Consider the following 18,208-nt stretch of genomic DNA (forward strand, 5'->3'; position numbering starts at 1 on the left):
ATTTTAAATTTATAATTCTTTATGGGGCTGGTTTTTTAAAAAATAGTTTTCTTTCCTAGGGTCCTATGACTAATTTTTCCTCATTATGTCACTGCCAACATGTTAACAGGCAACCTCATGAAATAAGCATATTATAACAAGATATATTTTCCTCATTATATTAAGAAATAAAAGCAGCAAAAGACATTCCAGATCTGTGTATCTGTATATTAGTTACTTGATTAAGAAACATGTATCCCTGTGCACAAGTGAGACACATGGGAAATACATTGCTATAGAAGAAGAATAGCTTAGCTAAGCAAGGGATGGATTCTCCGATTAACATTTTTTCTTACACAACCCTGTTCTTCCCTGCATAAAGGATAAAACAAGCTTATTAAAAATGGTGTTAAAATAAAACTTGGAAGTAGGAAAATAATTCCAGGAAATTTGTAATATTAGAATACCCATTTAAAAATCTGACACAGGAAAAAATAATTTTGAGACAACTTACTTATCCAGAACTGTCTCTGGAAATAATATTGAAAGCAAAATTTTTACTCCTTTTAGTCAGATAGTGAGAACAGAATATTCATTTTTAACAATATACAATAGGACATAGAAGTCATAAGTGGAAATAACAATGTGTATGAATATAGATTGTTAAGGTACCATTTATATGGAATGACTCACTCTATCATTATAACAAGTGTAAAGGTTTTATAGGATCGGAAAAGAAAGTAAGTGAATAATAATCAACATAGCCACAAAAAGAAAGAACTGTTTATGTTAGAATAGTGTCAGTTCACAGGATGCTGTAAATTATGTCAACTCACTGAAAGAAAAATCCATTTTATTAGAGGTATGTTGGACCATTTTCTGATGAGATTTCTATTTTAGCATTGATGTTTTCTCTACGTTAGAATATATTGGGATAAATTGCAATTTGTTGTAGTCATAGGAAAATGTGTGCACATGCATGTGTGTGTAATTGTGTGTATGTGCTGAAGAAAGAAAAAGGCCATAAAATCAAGCTGTTGTTATACCATTAAAGCCTCTTAACAGAAAACTATTACTGAGCATGAACTGCCAACCAAAGGTCTTGGGTTGGCTTGGTTTGCAGACAGATAAACAATTTGTGATGGGTACTTAGCTTAGATTCTATAGAATTAATCTACAGAACACTTGCGCAGACCATAAATAGACAAGTGCTTGCTCTCTGATTTTGCAGACAGCTAATTAGATATTATGAAAGCTTACATTGGTGAAAGAAGGTAAATTAGAAACAAAAAAAGAATAATGGGAGCAAATAAAAACTAAACTTCCATTTATAGAGTTGTCTACTTGGAAACAACTCTAATATTAAGATGTTGATAGAAACGATACTGACTACCACAGTAATAGAAGAGCACGATTTCTATTTACATCCGTTTACAAAACAGAAATAAGACCATTTGGTTGACAATCATAAAGCACAGATAACTTTCTGAAATGTCTTTTTCCCCTGGCCACAACAATTTAGACTGTCTTTATTGATGTCATGATTTATAGATTTTGGTTTTTAAGTGTCTATAACACAGACATTTATCTCATCATTATAGAAAAGAAAATCAGAGGCAAATACTGGATGCACATAGGAAACTCCTGTGCTGAAAACTATATGCACGTTTTCAGGTGTACAAATATGTGAGTTCACAAAGCACCAAGTAAGTCTGAAACTCAGGGGAGGAAATCCTTTTATGCTGTCTAAAATTTCCCTAAGTGGTCACAAATTACTTTTGTAGTGCTTTGAAGACAGGGAAAATAAGTTTAAAATTCTGACTTGTGACAAATTTCTGCCTGAGAGCAAGACAGAATAGAATAAAGAAGTAGATTCTCTCCAAAGTAAGACTTTTTTGGCTGGTTCCTAGGCATATTTCCTGTGCTTGGACACTACAGAATCAGAACCCACAAGTGCTTTTCCCTGAACTTTCCACAATAACTATGTTCAACTGAGGCACTTAGTCTTTGTTAATCTTTGTTGATTTTAGTAACATTTTGGTTTCAACTTTCCATCTTATACATGATAATTCTGGGCATCATTGAAATGGCTATGCACTCCTGTGATATACTGACATTATACAATTAAAACACATTGTAAAATTAAATTATGTAACATTTGTGGGAGACTATTAAAACCCAACAATTTAAAAGCAGATAATTTGATGTTTTTATCTAAGTATTTTTTCCTCACATAGATATAATTTAGAATAATTCCACAATGGCTTAATTCCTCTGAAGGTATATTTTGTCACAAAATGATTGCTTGCCTGATATCCTTAAGATTAAACTATTAAACTGCTTAGTGTAGGTTAAAAAAGAGAAAGGAGAGAGCTTTCAGATATTATCAGCCGATATGAATATGCAGATTTTGGGTATCTTTATGTCCAAATCCATTTTAATTACATGAAATTATAAAATCAGAGACAGTTAAAGTGTTGACCTAGTCATAGGTTTTGCACCCAGGCTTGTGGCAAAGGGGAAGATTAAAATGTTGCTTATTGGTGCTTTTAGTCTGAAAGATTTGTATATATGTGTACATTAATATATATAAGCTTTGTTAATATATAAACAAATACATAAAATATTATTTTATTTACAATAATAAAATATTGTCTTGTTTATGTGCCCCTGATATTATGAATATAGAACTTCCTGTGATTCACCTGTACTTCCCTTATGGTAATTGCTAGTAGTTAATGTTCAGAAATGCATAGATTATGAATTTAAGATTTTCCCTTTTATTAATGAATTTTTAGTCTACGTCTTGGAAAAAGCTAAGTTTTATCACAAACATAAAAATAAAGGTCTGTATACAATATGAATATGTGTGCATGTGTGTGTGTGGTTTATGGTGCAGGTAAACTGCAAGTTTTACAGTCTTTTGAGTTACTTCATCTGTTTTGCAAAAATGTCATATAAATTAAGAGGCACAATTGAACTAATTAAGGTTACTGCATTTAGATACTCCCCTTTGAGGCTTGCATAACAGTCGGATGCAGCAACAGGAGTATAGAGAGTGATTCTTAATACTAAACAAGTGTTTAAAGTTATTTGATTGTCGTATGATATTTCAGGGAATCATGCTTTTAAAAGATTAGACACTATAACCTAATAGTTTATAACTGTAAACACTGTAGTTTACAGTGTCTAATATAGGCAGAACTGCCCACAGTCCCATCTTGTGTACTTTAGAATTGTTTTCTTTCTGCAATATAAACATGCTTATCTGTGAGTATCTCTCATCTGCATACTATTTAGATTTTGCTATGTTTCTTGGCAAGGGATGCATTCTGTGAAGGGGTGATCATGTTATACCGAGGAAAGTAGGAAAATAAAAGTAAATAATCTCTTGGTAATCCCAGATTGAACCTGAAGAAAAAAGTGAATATTGGTTCAACTATTTTTTATTTGATTTCTTCTGTTCAGGGTTTCTGGACTTGTTTTCTGGTGTATATATTGAATATATGCAAATGGTGGCTATCTAAATAATTTGCTTTTTTTTTCATTTCCATAGCTTATAATTCAACATATCTATTCCAGAATCCATTCCCCTCAAAGTACAGAGAGCAGTTTGATCATCTACTTTAGAACTGTAGGGCTTAAGTAAATACTCCTTAATGTTATTTTTTATTATACACACTTAACTTATTGAGGACACTTAAAAATGTACAATAGAAGGTACACATGTCAGAAATACTGTGAATACAACTTTTTTTGTCTTAAACAAACCCTTTCTTTGTGGCAACATTCCCTCCTTCTCCCTCCACACTCAATTCTCCCTTCATCTACCCCCAGCCCTTGCCTCCCTCTCATCCTCGTTTCCCTCTTCCCTTCACTTTGTTTTGCTTCTTTCCCTTTCTACTTTCTTCCTTTTTTCCATTTGTCTATCTTTTTTGTCCAACCAGTCATTCATTGTATATTATCTGTGTCTCTTCTTTCTGTATTTGCCTATTCATCCATTTATGTTTTTTCAAAAATGATTTCCCTCTCTCACAAATTCTAACTTGACCCTTGACAGTTAGAATTCACTTTGTGCTCATAGTTTCTGCTGTTTGTACAAAAGTGTCCATTCAATTTTCTTCACTGCCTGTGAACTGCTGCCATCAAAATTATAGTCTAATAACAAGGTGAACAGCTGGTAATGTATCATAATCAATACTCAAAATTTGCTCCCCACGATGTGACATAAAGGAGTTAAGTAAAATGCTGCAGATTTTCAGCTGTGACAAGCAAACAATCATTTTATGTTGGTGGTTTCAAATTCAAGGTCGATTTACACTCTCATATGTCTGCATTGTTCTTTCTTTTCTGTCTCTTAAATTCATATTGAATTCATTCAGTGTTAGCTATCCAAATAGCTGCAATGAAAGGCCAGTCAATATGAAACATGAAACTACATTAGCATATTTCAAAGACAATGTATGAGTTATAAATGAATTTTTTTAAAAAAATTCATGATGCTAGAAGATACAAAAGTATTACTGAGTGAAATAGATTGTAAAGTTTTCTACTTTTCCTTCTTTCCGAAAGATAAAATTTGTTGAAAGTTACCTATTTGTTGAAATCATATTATATCATTTTTCTAACATTTACTGACAGATATAAATAAAGGTAATATTTATGATTCCCATTTAGAGTAAGTAAAGGAAACAAATGACTGATACCTGATATTGAACCTTTCTTTTTGCTTTTCTATGTATTTATTTACTTATTTATTTTGAGACAGGGTATAACTCTGTCACTCAGGCTGCAGTGAAATGGCATGATTATAGCTTACTGCAGCCTTGACCTCCTGGGCTCAAGCCATCTTCCTGCCTCAGCCTCCCGAGTAGCTGGGACAGGAAGCATGCACCACCTCACCTGGCTAATTTGAATTTTTTATTTTCATAGAGGGGCGTCTTGCTATGTTGCCCAGGCTAGTCTGAAACTCCTGGGCTCAAGCAATCCTCCTGCCTCAGACTCCCAAAGTGCTGGGATTATAGGCATAAGCCACTATGCCTGGCCAATATTGAACTTCTGATACCCCCCTTTAAAAAAATTCAGTTCTAATTTAAATACATAAATAGAGGCTTCTTAAAAAAATGCCTAGTTTCTGCTGTTCTTCATGTCTGTCGAACAGTCTTTCAATTTGTAGATAGTATTTGCGTCTGTGGATGCACTGTGAGACTGCTTTTTAGCATTCTTTCCTGCATAATAAATTTAACAGTGAATATTTAGTTTACTCATAAGAAAACATTTCTTTTAAAAAATGACAAAATTAAAATAGAAGAAAGATACCTAATTTTTTTTGATGTTTCACAGGTGTGAATAAATAACATAGTATCTTTGTTGTGTCAAGACACCATTTTGATTTCTTCCTAAAAAATTTCAATCTCTTAAGAAATTGTTTTATCTTAAAACCTTTTGTGATAAAACAGATTGTGGGCTTTTTAATGTGAATAATTATTTACATGCTTTAAGTATAAATTTAGGTTTCATATATAACTTTGAGAAGTGATATACAAATTTATCAACGCTATTACATTTGCTGCTATTTTAAATATATCTTTCATGTGGACATCCTTTTCTTGCACAGGACACTCTAAATGTGTAGGGATCATCTAGCATCAATTAAATGGCAAATCCCAAGGGCGCCTAAAAGTGTAGGGACTTCTATTCCCATTACATAAAGGTAGATTGTCTCCTAAAAGTAAAAGTCTCTGATTTAGAAACAGTCATTAACCACAATGGGCACAATCATTTATAGAAGAAAGGGACAACTGGGAAGATGTAGCTCAAAGTTATGGTTTAAAATATTGGGGGTCAATGGATCTATGCAGCTGTTCTATAATTAAGGATTTTTTTTCATATTCTACGTTCAGCATCTGTGAAATAGAGATCATTAAAAGAATGCTTTATTTAGAGTCTCTATTGGCAAAGGAAAAAAGTAAAAATTCCCACAGAAAGCATTATTATTTAAAATGGGAAATCATGATTTGTCATTCATTCTGAACTATATCTGTTGAGTAAATGCATTTTCACCTACTTACACCCCAAACAAAAAGCTGAACAGAAAACTGATTACATGATCCATGCGCCTGTCTAATAAAATAGGGATGTGCACTTTTTGACAAGCTTATTCGTAATATGTTCTGATAAAAAATTCCATTTGCCGCTCTCAGTAGGAAAAATAAGCATTTAAAGGAAAACTTTTATTTCATGACTGTCTTCCAAATAACAATTACAAGCAAAATAGTGATAAAACATTTTTTAAAGAGCAGCTTAGAACTTGTTATGGAAGTTTGCAATCCAGTTTTTGCCCTGTTATTTGATTTGAAAAAAATAATCCTGATAATCTTTTTTGAAGTTCACTGTTTCTAGGATGAGTTATACAGAACAAAGACTAACTGATATTCCCAGGAGTTTAGTTTATGGTGATGCTCTATTCTACTGAGAATGATTCTCCAATGGCCACCTCTTACTTCTTCCCGGGCTATGGAAATTCGTTAATATCTAGAGAATAGACTTAAATTAAACCATTGTCTCAACCAGCAGGTTTATGCAACCATCCTGAAATGTTTTAATTATTGTTTTCTTTTCCTTTTTAATTAAGAGGCCAGAGGTCAAGTAAGCCCATTGAGAGCTGATCACAGCCTCTGTAGAAATTTAAAGAAAACCCTAATGATTGGATTTGCTGTTTTCTCTTTTGTTTTGCAGAACCAGAAGAGTGTGTTAATTGCACAGATGAATGCCGAGTGCTTGGTCATTCTGACAGGTGCTGGATGCCACAGTTCCCTGCAGCCAATCAGGCTGAAAATGCAGATTACCGCACAAATCTCTTTGTACCTACAGTTGAAGCTAATGTTGAGACTGAGACTTACGAAACTGTGAATCCCACTGGGAAAAAGACTTTTTGTACATTTGGAAAAGACAAGCGAGAGCACACTATTCTCATTGCCAACGTTAAACCTTATTTAAAAGCCAAACGTGCCCTGAGCCCTCTCCTCCAAGAGGTCCCCTCAGCATCAAGCAGCCCAACCAAGGCATGCATCGAGCCTTGCACCTCAACAAAAGGCTCCCTGGATGCCTGTGAAGCAAAACCAGGAGCCCTGGCTGAAGCAAGCAGTCAGTACTTGCCCACTGACAGTCAATATCTGTCGCCTAGTAAGCAACCAAGAGACCCTCCCTTCATGGCTTCCGATCAGATGGCAAGGGTCTTTGCGGATGTGCATTCCAGAGCCAGCCGGGATTCCAGTGAGATGGGTGCTGTTCTTGAGCAGCTTGACCACCCCAACAGGGATCTGGGCAGAGAGTCCGTGGATGCAGAGGAAGTTGTGAGAGAAATTGATAAGCTTTTGCAAGACTGCCGGGGAAACGACCCTGTGGCTGTCAGAAAGTGAAAAAAGAAAAAAAAAAAAAAAGGCATTGGCATTTTCTTGTCTCTTCTGTTGATTTAAAAATGATCCCTCCTGGTGATAACCCATTTTACAGGGATGAAGAAAGACCAATACTGCTTTAAGGCTTTTAGTGAACATCTGAAGTGCCCACAAGTATGTTCTTTCCACTGCTGATTTCTTTTTCAGAGATAACAATGGTTTCGTTTTGACCAAACTTATATTAGGACAGAATTAATGATGCTTAAAGAGAAAAGAAAAAAAAAAGAGAAGAAAAAGGAGAGACGAAAAAGGAGGATGAGGGAAGAATTACCTTTTGACAATCTGTTAGGAAGGTATGCAGTGTGAGAACTGAAGTATTTCTGATCACTCTCAGACTGTCCTCCGTGATTTATGCTGACTTAACTGTTTACCTATAAACCCCATACAAAGCAGGGTCATAATTTGTGATCTGTGGTGGATTTCTAGCAGTCATCACAGGCTTCTACTGAAAGTCCTGAAAAGACCTTGCAGTAGTCCAAGCTACACCAAACATTAACACATATTTGTGGTAAACATTTCTGTATAAAGTTACCTGACACACATATAAACACAAGGAACATTCCATATCATTAGTCAAAAACAAAAACAAAAACAAAAAAAACCTTTGGTCATTTGTAAGACATCTCATGTCGTATAAAAGTTAAATGTAAAAAGATATAGTCCATTTTGTCCTGCACACACGTAGACTAATTCACGTCATTAAAGAAGAAGAAAATTTAAAGATTTAAAATGCCTATTTAGCATTTTAGTGTCCAACAAAGATTTAAACAATGATGAGTATGTTTTAAATTTGACATAGAAAAGTTCTAAAAAATAGTTACCATTGAGTGGTAAGATTCAGAGAAAATTAATTTGATTAATATGTTTTATTCATTTGTGGACACTAAAATAGCTCAGGAAAGTGAAAATATCTTAGACATACACAAGTCACATGACCATTTAAATGTGCAAATGTAAGAAGATTCAACGTGTTTACATCAAATGACATATTTTTATTGATTTATTGCAGATTCAGTGCATATGAGCCAAATTGTTGAGTGTATAAGAGCTATATTGTGTATTTTATTAAATTAATATATAGTTGTGTTGCAAAAATATTTGGGCTTATATTGTAAATGGCAAGTGTTGCCTCGGTAGCTGTCGAACTCTATGAGTTTTGTTTTTTCCTGCTTCCTTTTCCCCATGGAGTGTGGGAAGCAGTGCCTCAGAGCAAAGTCTCTTGTTTAATGTATAGTCTACCAAGTACTACAGTACATAATCTGTTCAAAATGTGTTTGAGTGAGCTGATGGAGCTAACTGAAAGGTCAAAAAATACATCCATCAGTCATAGTTATGTGCAAGTCCTTGTAGAAGCTTTTATTAAAGTCATGCTAAATCACAAGAATTAACATTTGTACCAATATCTGAAACTTCTTCATGTTTTTTCAATAACATACAGCTTCTGCCTATGTAGATATTATGCCATCAGTTGGTTCTCAAAAGTATTTTAAGTGCTTCAGATGTGTGTTCCCTTTATATTTCAAAAACATGAAAAATGCTTTAATGCATGTATGTACCAGCAGTGGTTACTTGCATTGTGTAGTGTTTTTCAAGAGGTCTGGGTCTTAACAAAATGTTTTCCTTTATCTCAGTGCTCTTCTGCCTCTTTTTGTTGGTGTCCTTTGAGAACAATACACCTTCTATTCCTTCATTTGGTTACACCTTTTCTTGTGACATTTAGCGAGTTTCAAACTTACTTCCATATGAGGCTAAGAAACCTCAAATTTCAGGAATTGGGAAAAATAAAATTAGCACTTGCAGAAGTAGCAGCAGATGGGAAAATGCCTTGATTGACATTTTCTTTCAGCATTTAAAATTTTTGGCATTTTATAGCTTCATGACAAACAGTTTTGTGCCCATACCTTAGAAAATGTGGTGCTGAGTTAAATAAAGGCTGTTTGAGCACTGGAGCAGAAAAATGCATTATTTGCAAACTGGTGGAGAATTTTGTGCCTTCTCTTCTGGCCACCAAGCCAGTGTAGAAACAGCATAAATGTCATAAAAATTCTTATATTTAAAACAAAAACAAAAGCAAAAACAAACATTGAATTAAATTAAGTTTTGTAATTTTAAACTTTAAAAACTTCTACTGAAAATATTTCCGTCAAATGCCATCCGTATTTTAGACTGTACCTCGTTTGCAAAACGGCTTTGAGAGGGAAGAGTGGACAAGTCCCATCAGCCTTATTCTCTTGAGAACTATATTTTGGTTCCTAGTAACAGCCTTTCCAAAGCTCTACTCTTGGTTTTTATTACTCATAAATGTTTAAATTAGAAAAGAGGGGACCTTGTACATGTGAAACCTAATTGACTCTCTATATTTTGGACAATTTATGTATCTGAAATGTCTTGTCTCTGTTATATGATGTTATTTTTGCCAGGAGACTACAGGTTGATTTAGCTTGATAGCTGAAATTTGATGGAAAACTGATTTCCATTTAGTCTTACCAAGTGTTGCCTCTCTCTTACTAGACAAATAACCACTTAGTAAAATCTAAAGCAGTATGTAAATGAAATCAGCAAAGAGAGTAGGGTTTATTTTATAAACATTCTTAATGCTAAGTAACCAGTTGTTCAATTTATTATATGTGTCTGAGGACATGAAAACACCATAAGATTGTAATAATTGGTTGTGCCAATGTGTGAGGGATTTACCTTTAGGCTCTCTGTCACCAGTGATTTACTAGTGTTAGCTGTTTAACACATTATCTGTATTTAGTAGTGATTATTTATTTACAAGTTGGTGGTAATTCAGCAGTCAGGACTCCAAGCTTTTATAGTTGAATTGAGGAAATCTCGTTTTTATTCATTTAGCTGGCAACTGCCTTTATTGCAGACCTCTGGTGCTTGGCTTTCAAGGAAGCCTATGAGATGCCAAAATCACACTTTTAGGGAGCAACTTGCTCTAATAGGTGATGCATGAGCAAACAGTGAGATTTGAAGGGGTTTTAGCATAATTTAGAATGTGAAAAAAATATCAATTCACATCTTTCAAGTACTAACCCCTCAAAAAAATCCCACACATACAAAATATGTGATGTGATACCACTTGGTCTTTTAGGTCTTTAAGTAACTGAAGTTAAGCACAGAAAAAAAAAAAAAATCACTTCATGGAAATTTCAGTAAAAAACCCAAACTTCTAAGAATTGCTTACAGATGAACTAAAAAAAAAAAAAGCAACAACATAACCTTTTCATCAGAGTTAAAAGTAGTGAGAATCTGTTAGTTATACCTATACCAAAGTAAACATTAAAGAGACATATCATGCAATTTCAAAGAATTTCTTCATGCTATTTCTTAACCTGACATTTCTAACTTTATTGCAGGCAATATACGAAGATTGGCTCACTACTCCATAGGTTAATTGAATTCCTGGTTGAGAAACTAACTTGTTTTGTTTTCCAAAATTAGCTGAAATCTTGTAAAACATGACTTCCCTTTAAAGGATCTAGACATTGCTCAATTTAAAATATGGCACCATAAAAAAGTCATGTAGTAATAGAGCATATGCTTTTTTAGAACCAGGTTAAAAGCTGTTTGTTATATAATAGAGTAGAAGTTACTGAGGTCAACAAATAGACAGATCTGGCATAATATATGCCCAGTCATAATAGTCTAATTATATTCTTTTGACAACAGACAGCATTTATCAGAGCATTAATTCAAATGAGAGTTTTGGCTATCAAGATATGTTGATTCAAAATATTATTGAATGAGACCTGATTAAAGTCTGACTTTCCTGGCCCCAGTGTTTTGCAGGTTGGCTATTTCCATTATCAGCCCATCACTCCATAAGGTTCTTAGCTGCACCAAGTGATTGGTGAACAAGGACAACAACAAAAGCAGCATACGTTGTATGGATTCATCTCAACGCTATTGTTTAATGGCTGTGTTTAATGTGATCTATCTGGAAAATGAGGACTCCGAATAAAAAGCTATTACTAATAGTGGTGTTGCCTTCCCTTGAATTCATTAACACAGAAGGGATGTGTTACACACTGCATATCACAGGGACCCTGATCATAATTATTTTGGAAAAGCAAACTGTGGCATCACAACTCATTTTGCTAGTTATCTGCTTGTCATTAAAATAAGACTTAAAAAAATTACTTGATAGTATCACTAGTTTCTCAATAGAAGTGGATTAACAATCTTTCACATAGCTTAGATAAATTGGCTAGTTAAATAATTACCAAAGGGTCATAGCCTAATAATATTTGTGGTTTTTAATATTTACAATTAGTATAAAGATAATTTGGCATAAGATCTCAGAGGATTTCAGAAAAGTACGTTTACAAGCTCTGTCATAATCTTACATGACTAATGAAAGCAAATAGAATAGTCCTCCCTCATCCGCAGGGAGAACGTTCTGAGACCCCTAGTAAATGCCTGAAACTCCAGATAGTACAGAATCCAATATATGCAATATGTACAAATGGTATTTTAAAGTAAGCATGTATTTATCTTGGCATTTAAAAGTAATAAACCTCCTTTTCTCCTCATTTAACAAGCATCTATTGCATTCTACTATGTGTTTGCCTTGGGCTATGATGCCTCAGGAGTAAACACTAAAAAGGAATGGTGTCAGAGTTCCTATCTTGTTGGACAAGTAATTAGGTACATTCTAATACACATTACTCTTTATAAATTAGATTTGGTTGTTTGCATTTTTCTCAGTTAATCCACACATCCCATATATCTGTCATTTCACTAACTGAGTGACATCTTCTAAATTTCAAACCAGCATAAGAGTCTTTTTGTTTGGATTTTTTTTAATTTTACTTTTCTTCCAGCAGCATAAAATATGTCATGAAGAGTGCATTGCTCTTCCATATCTAAGAAGATCTTTATGGGTTAGATTTATTGTTATAGATTAAATAACTTGCATATGTATTCTTTTGTTCATTTTTTTGCTTGCTTTTTCTTTTTTATTGAAGACCACTTATGCACTAGGTGCTACACAAGGATCCTAGGGTACAAAGAAGTGCTAAGCCAATTACATTTTGCCCTTAGAATATGTACAGTTTTTGCTTGATGATATTTACTAACATAGAAATTGACCTTATGCTACCTTGACACTACTACTTAATACAAGTAATTTCATTACATAAAGAAAATAACTTTACCTTTAAGAATAGCAAAATCCATATGCTTACCATGCCATTCCTTCACTGCTCTCAAGTAGACCAAGCTGTTAACTGAGTTACCTGAACAATCTGACCAGAGTTGAGGGAGTACTGAGTCTTTCAAATGAAGTTCCCTATCTGGCTATGCTGCAATTAGGAGGAAACTGTGGAAGGGACATATATCACAGGCTTACTACATATCAATGAAATGTTAAAGTCCTCCAGATAATATTTACTTAAGTAGGTATACTCACTAGTTACAATTATTTGGCAATAGCGTCATTCTTTGTAGAATATGAAGATAATTAATTTGTAAAGACCAGTATAGAATCAATAAGACACATACAAATAGATCAGCCAGCTAATGGACCATTTTAAAGCTATTTATTACCTGCTTTTGGAGGTAGATGTATATGGCTCACCAATGGCATGTATCATTTTCTGTTCATTTTAGACACTAGTGATATTTTAAGAAATGTATTCTACATTAGGGATCAAATTCTCAGTATTCCTAAAGGAGGGTGCAGTTTCTTTTAAAGTTCTTCATTTTAAATATTTCAGAAAGAGTTATCAAAAAATAACTTAGGTTTTGGTCAAACAATGGCAATAAGTATTTTACATGCAAGGAATAAGTAAGGGAGGGAAGATATTGGTGAGCTTTTACAAACTGTATATTACACAGATCAACTTATCGTTCATTAGCTCTAAATAGATGCTCTACTTTTTCTCTTACAAAATGAAACATCTCACTTTGAGAGGAATGATTTGTTATTTGTTCCACGCTCCGTTTCTTATATACATTAAATTATTTAAAATAATCAAATAAACTACATTTTAATTATGATTCATACTTTAAAATATAGCTTTCTGAAGTTATGTAATTCAAATTACTTCATAACATTTTCCAAAGATTGTAAGGAAAAAGAACCAAATTTTGAACGTTTTTTTATTAACTTCAAATAGATTATCATTAGATTTTGTTTAAAAAATTGGCATTCAGGGCTGCTTATATGAAGACTATGCTTACTTTCCTAAGGATAATTCAGAACCTAAATTAATAATAATAAACTCTGCTTATAGAGCATATTTCAACTCACAGAACACTTTCACAAATTTATAAGATATTACAGAAGTAAGGATTCTGAAGCTCAAAGAGGTCAATGGACTTATTCAAGGGTAACTAGTTAGGAAGCTTTATACCCAGACTTGAACTAAAAGTTCAGTTCCTCCCCTTATCATAGACTTTGTGAATTCTGTAATCCTGTCATATGTGATATCTTACCCCTCTAGTATCTTCAATGTATCATTTGAAACAATTTTAAAAATTATGCCACTAATATGATTGTCTTTTAAAATTCACCGTTACATCATGTACTTTAGATCATCTCTATGTTAATGGTTCTTAATGGTTCAGAATTGTTTCTCCAAGATTGCCTTCAATTTTTCATTGCCATTTTTAAAGATATTTCACAACATTGGCTGTATGGGCTCTAAAAAATATTATGGCACATTAGAGATTTTAAGTGTGCTTAGTGTATTTTCACCTGGAAGCAATTATGTAGACTGTATTGAGTTCCTTTGTATCATAAAGTTTTGCATATATAAATTAACAGGATTATCAATTGGCTTCTTAGAAATGATTATGTAAGTTCTAGTAGTATTAAAAAGATATTTAAATATTACATCCGTACATATGGGTTAAAATACACATATAAAGGCAAGAGAGCCTAATAAATTCAGAAGCCAGTTCATAAAACAAAGGAGAAGGAGAAGTTAAGTAACAGCAGTATGGCTAATAAATAAATAATACATTTTAAAATGTCTGCCTTGCTTCATTTATATTAAATAAATGCAATTTTATTGCCTTCTTCAAAGATCAGATGAAAAGGTAATATTGCAATTGCTAGTAGTCACTTTCAGGGTGGTTAATAAAGTGAGGCTGGCCTGACTCTGAATTTAACTTACTAAAAAAATTGTTTAATATGTCTCCTTATAACTTACAGAGCTCCATCTTATTCTCAAAAGATGCAATAATACATTTCTAATGTTCTTTAAACACTACTTATTTTATTTTTAGAAATCTAAATTAAAATAGATGGGATGGGATATTCACTCATTTCATTGATCTGCTAAATACCAGTATACTACCTCTTTAACAATATTAAGTCATATTTTGGTAGTATTTTCCCTTACCACTGCCGTTTAAATGCTGTCTTAAATTTAATAATCTGCTTTGAGATAAGATTTTTGAACTTTTATTTTATCCGTTCCCTTCAAGAATCAAATTTATGTCCATATCTTTTTGTCCACAGTATTACTAAACATTCTATAATGGCTGTCTACTATCTCCCATGTGATTATTATCTTATTTTCATCTTCATTTCATAATTTTCTCTCAATGACAACTAAATATTATGTTGTCTTTCTCATCTATTTATTTCTCCATTAAAATAACCCCCATATGTCCACATGTTGTAAATCAATGATGGAAGTAGGAATGACCTACTCAATAATTACACTGGGTGGAAAATGTCCAAACTACTTATGTAAACCTGAAGGAAAACTAACAGTAGTGTTTAGGTATAACCTACATGGAGTGTTAAAATGGACAAAATGCATTATAAATTATAACAGGAAATACACAAAATGATAAACAGGTTAGAATAACAAATCTCAGATAAAATCTTTATGCAAGAGTGCCTAGCTATTTCATTTAAAGGTTGAAAAAGTGATAGAAAGTGAATTATCTTACTATATTATCACCATTTCCTAGGTATTAAGAAATCCTCATTTTAAGATCCACCATGTGAAGTGTCTGACTTTGATTTGAGGGTAAGAGAAGATAACCTCTGAGATTATGTGCTTATGATTTCTTAACCTGCATTTCTTCCTAAAAGATTTCTAAAATTCAAATGTTATATGTACTCCATTTCTTTCATTTTGCACAACTACGAAAATCTAGAGGAGGAAAGGAAATAAATGAACAGGTCAAACATGACTTCTCTGTTACCTTTCCTTCCAGAGATTGTACATCCCAATTCAATTCAACAGAAATTTATGGAGCGTATATTGTATATTTTGACACCATGGGGCATACAAATATTAACTAGATATAGTCTTTGTCTCTCTAGAATTTATAATATACTGGGAAATGAAGATATTTACAAAATACAGATTGTAGTTGGTACTATGAGAAAAGTACAAGTCACAGTGAGAAAAATTTTTTTCAAAAAAGAAAAAGCAAGTACTTTCAATGGAGGAAATGAGAGGTCAAAAAGGGAATCAGTAACAGCTTCTTGGACACAGCAGCATTTGAATTGAGCATTTAAGGTAGGACAGGATTTTGGCAGCAGAGACTTACAGGAAATGCATTCTGGAAGAAGAGAGAGGCGGCCTGCATAAAGACATTTAAATAAAGTCAGGATATTTTCTGATTAGAAAGTTAAATAGGCTTAGAAAGGTAAGTTCGAATAAGGTGGAGATTGTTCCAAATGTGTCGCTTAGGAGATGTCACCGTGATGTCTATCCCAAGGAAGATCCTTAGCCAAGAGTCTTAAGGACACCTGAATTAGGCTCACTAGCTTGGAGAGTTCTGCAGAAGACTTGCCAAGCTGAATGTGAATTCAGGAAAATAACAGTAGGACAGCTTGCTGCTGCCTGGTGATCCATTCTTTATAAGATGCTGCCTAATAGCACCTTGTTCTTGGGCCAGGTCCAGCTACCTAGAGGCAATGCCAACTTTGCTGAATCTTGCAATTCTCAGCTTCAAGCCATTATCAGAGTATTTATGTGTATGTTTCCAACTTCCCAGAAATAATTCTTAGTTTGAAATCTGAAATCATCTTTGAAGCTTTGGCAGGCAGAGACAGAAGAGAGAGGTGAAGATCAAGGGCAGGAATGATAGGAAAGATGTCCATGCCTTGAAAAGTGGCTTTTAAATATCCCAGATCCTCCAAGCAGCTCCTGAAATCTGCTGTGTGAATTCTGTTAGGTAGAATAATTTTGTTCCTAAGAATTGTTTATGTATGTCCACTGTCCCAGGAACTCCCAAAGTTGATAGAGCTGTCCTGTCTTATTCCTTCTATAATATTCTATGTTTACTGGAGCTTGTACTAACTGGTATTTTGGCACCAAAATAGAGAATAAGTAGTTCCCAACTAGGGACAATTCTCCCCCTACAGATATTTGGCAGTGTCTAGAGACAATTTTGATTGTTAAGACATGGGGGTAGAGAAGTCGTTGATGCTTGCATCCAGTGGGTAGAGCCAGGGGTGCTACTAAGCACCCTACAATGCACAGGTCAGCCACCCACAACAAAGGTATATCTAGTCAAAAATGTCAGTAATGCCCAGCTTGAGAATTCGTGCCATAGAGAGAAAGGACACAGATAAGAAAAGAGGAGTGAACAACACTGGGCTTTGGATATTGAATATTAAATAGATTAACATGTTTTTGTTTTGTTTTGTTTGTTTTCTAGAGTTTAAAGAGAATTTCTGGAGATTCTTTCATTAGCATTCAGTACTTCTTCCCAACTTCCTGGGGATATATTCTTCTCTGTAGATTGGCAGGGCCAGTGTCTCCCTGCAGCTGAGAGGGTTAGCTCAGGCCCTAGTCAGTACGAAAGCACACATGTTGGTAGAATTGCCATGGAATGTAAGGGAAGGGCGTTGCTTGAGATAACTGTTTCTCTACTCCTTTTTTCTTTTCTTTTTTTTTTTTTATATGGGATCTCACTTTGTTGCCTAAGCTGGAGTGCAGTGTCATGATCTTGGCTCACTGCAACCTCTGCCTCCGGGTTCAAGCAATTCTCGTGCTGCAACCTGTCAAGTAGCTGAGATTGCAGGCGTGCACGACCATGCCCGGCCAATTTTTGTACTTTCAGTAGAGACGGGGTTTCACCATGTTGGCCACGCTGGTCTCAAACTCCTGACCTCAAGCAATTTGCTCACCTCGACCTCCCAAACTGTTGAGATTACAGGCGTGAGCCATGGCACCTGGCCTTCTCTACTCCTCTTGAAAGAATTTAAAATGGATTCCTTAAGGAAGGCAGGTAAAACAAAATTCCCAGCTATGAAAGGAGAGAAAATAAACTGCCTTTGGGACTCTCTCAAAGGTCTAGCCTTCTGTTGCATTTTAGACAGATTGGCATGACCAACTTATTCTCCATCTGAAGTCACCTTAGTGCGTGTGTGAAATCTGTCTCTACCATGACTTTGCGAGTCTGTAGAGGCCAAATACTAAAAAGATAATGATGGTAAAGTGGTAGCAGATCAAGAAATGGCAATCTTCAAGCAGAAGTTAGCTAACCATATGTATCCCTGAATGCTGTAGAATGAGTAGAGATCTTTATTGATCTCTTAGGTATCTTCCAAGCATAAACACTGATTTGAATTCTTTCAAAGTAACACTTGGAATGCCAAAAAAAAAAAAAGTCAGATTGACTTTCTAAATGAGGTGAGGGGAAGGTGAGTGCAAACGTTTCTTAAAAGTTTTTTTTGTCTTGACACATATTCTGTTTTACCCATCTGTAAGGCAGGGTAGGCGGTTCCAATGCACATTTTATGAATTTGAACTTGAAATGACTCTAGTTTTAAAATAATAATGGTA

General features: G+C 34.2%; 1 protein-coding gene across 2 annotated transcripts in view; it reads left to right on the top strand.

Moving 5' to 3' along the window:
- Positions 1–11,422, top strand: part of PCDH17 (protocadherin 17) — a 100,311-nt gene extending 88,889 nt beyond the window's left edge. Inside the window, exon 6 of one of the 2 annotated variants that reach the window (XM_030813464.1) lies at positions 6,718–11,422. In XM_030813464.1, coding sequence (XP_030669324.1) covers positions 6,718–7,400 — 683 coding nt within the window. In that variant the 3' untranslated portion in view covers positions 7,401–11,422. The remainder of the gene's footprint in view (positions 1–6,717) is intronic. The other variant, XM_030813465.1, reaches the window with a different exon arrangement.
- The last annotated feature ends 6,786 nt before the right edge of the window (positions 11,423–18,208 follow it).

Source organism: Nomascus leucogenys, chromosome 5, assembly GCF_006542625.1.
Source record: "Nomascus leucogenys isolate Asia chromosome 5, Asia_NLE_v1, whole genome shotgun sequence".
Lineage (NCBI taxonomy): Eukaryota > Metazoa > Chordata > Mammalia > Primates > Hylobatidae > Nomascus > Nomascus leucogenys.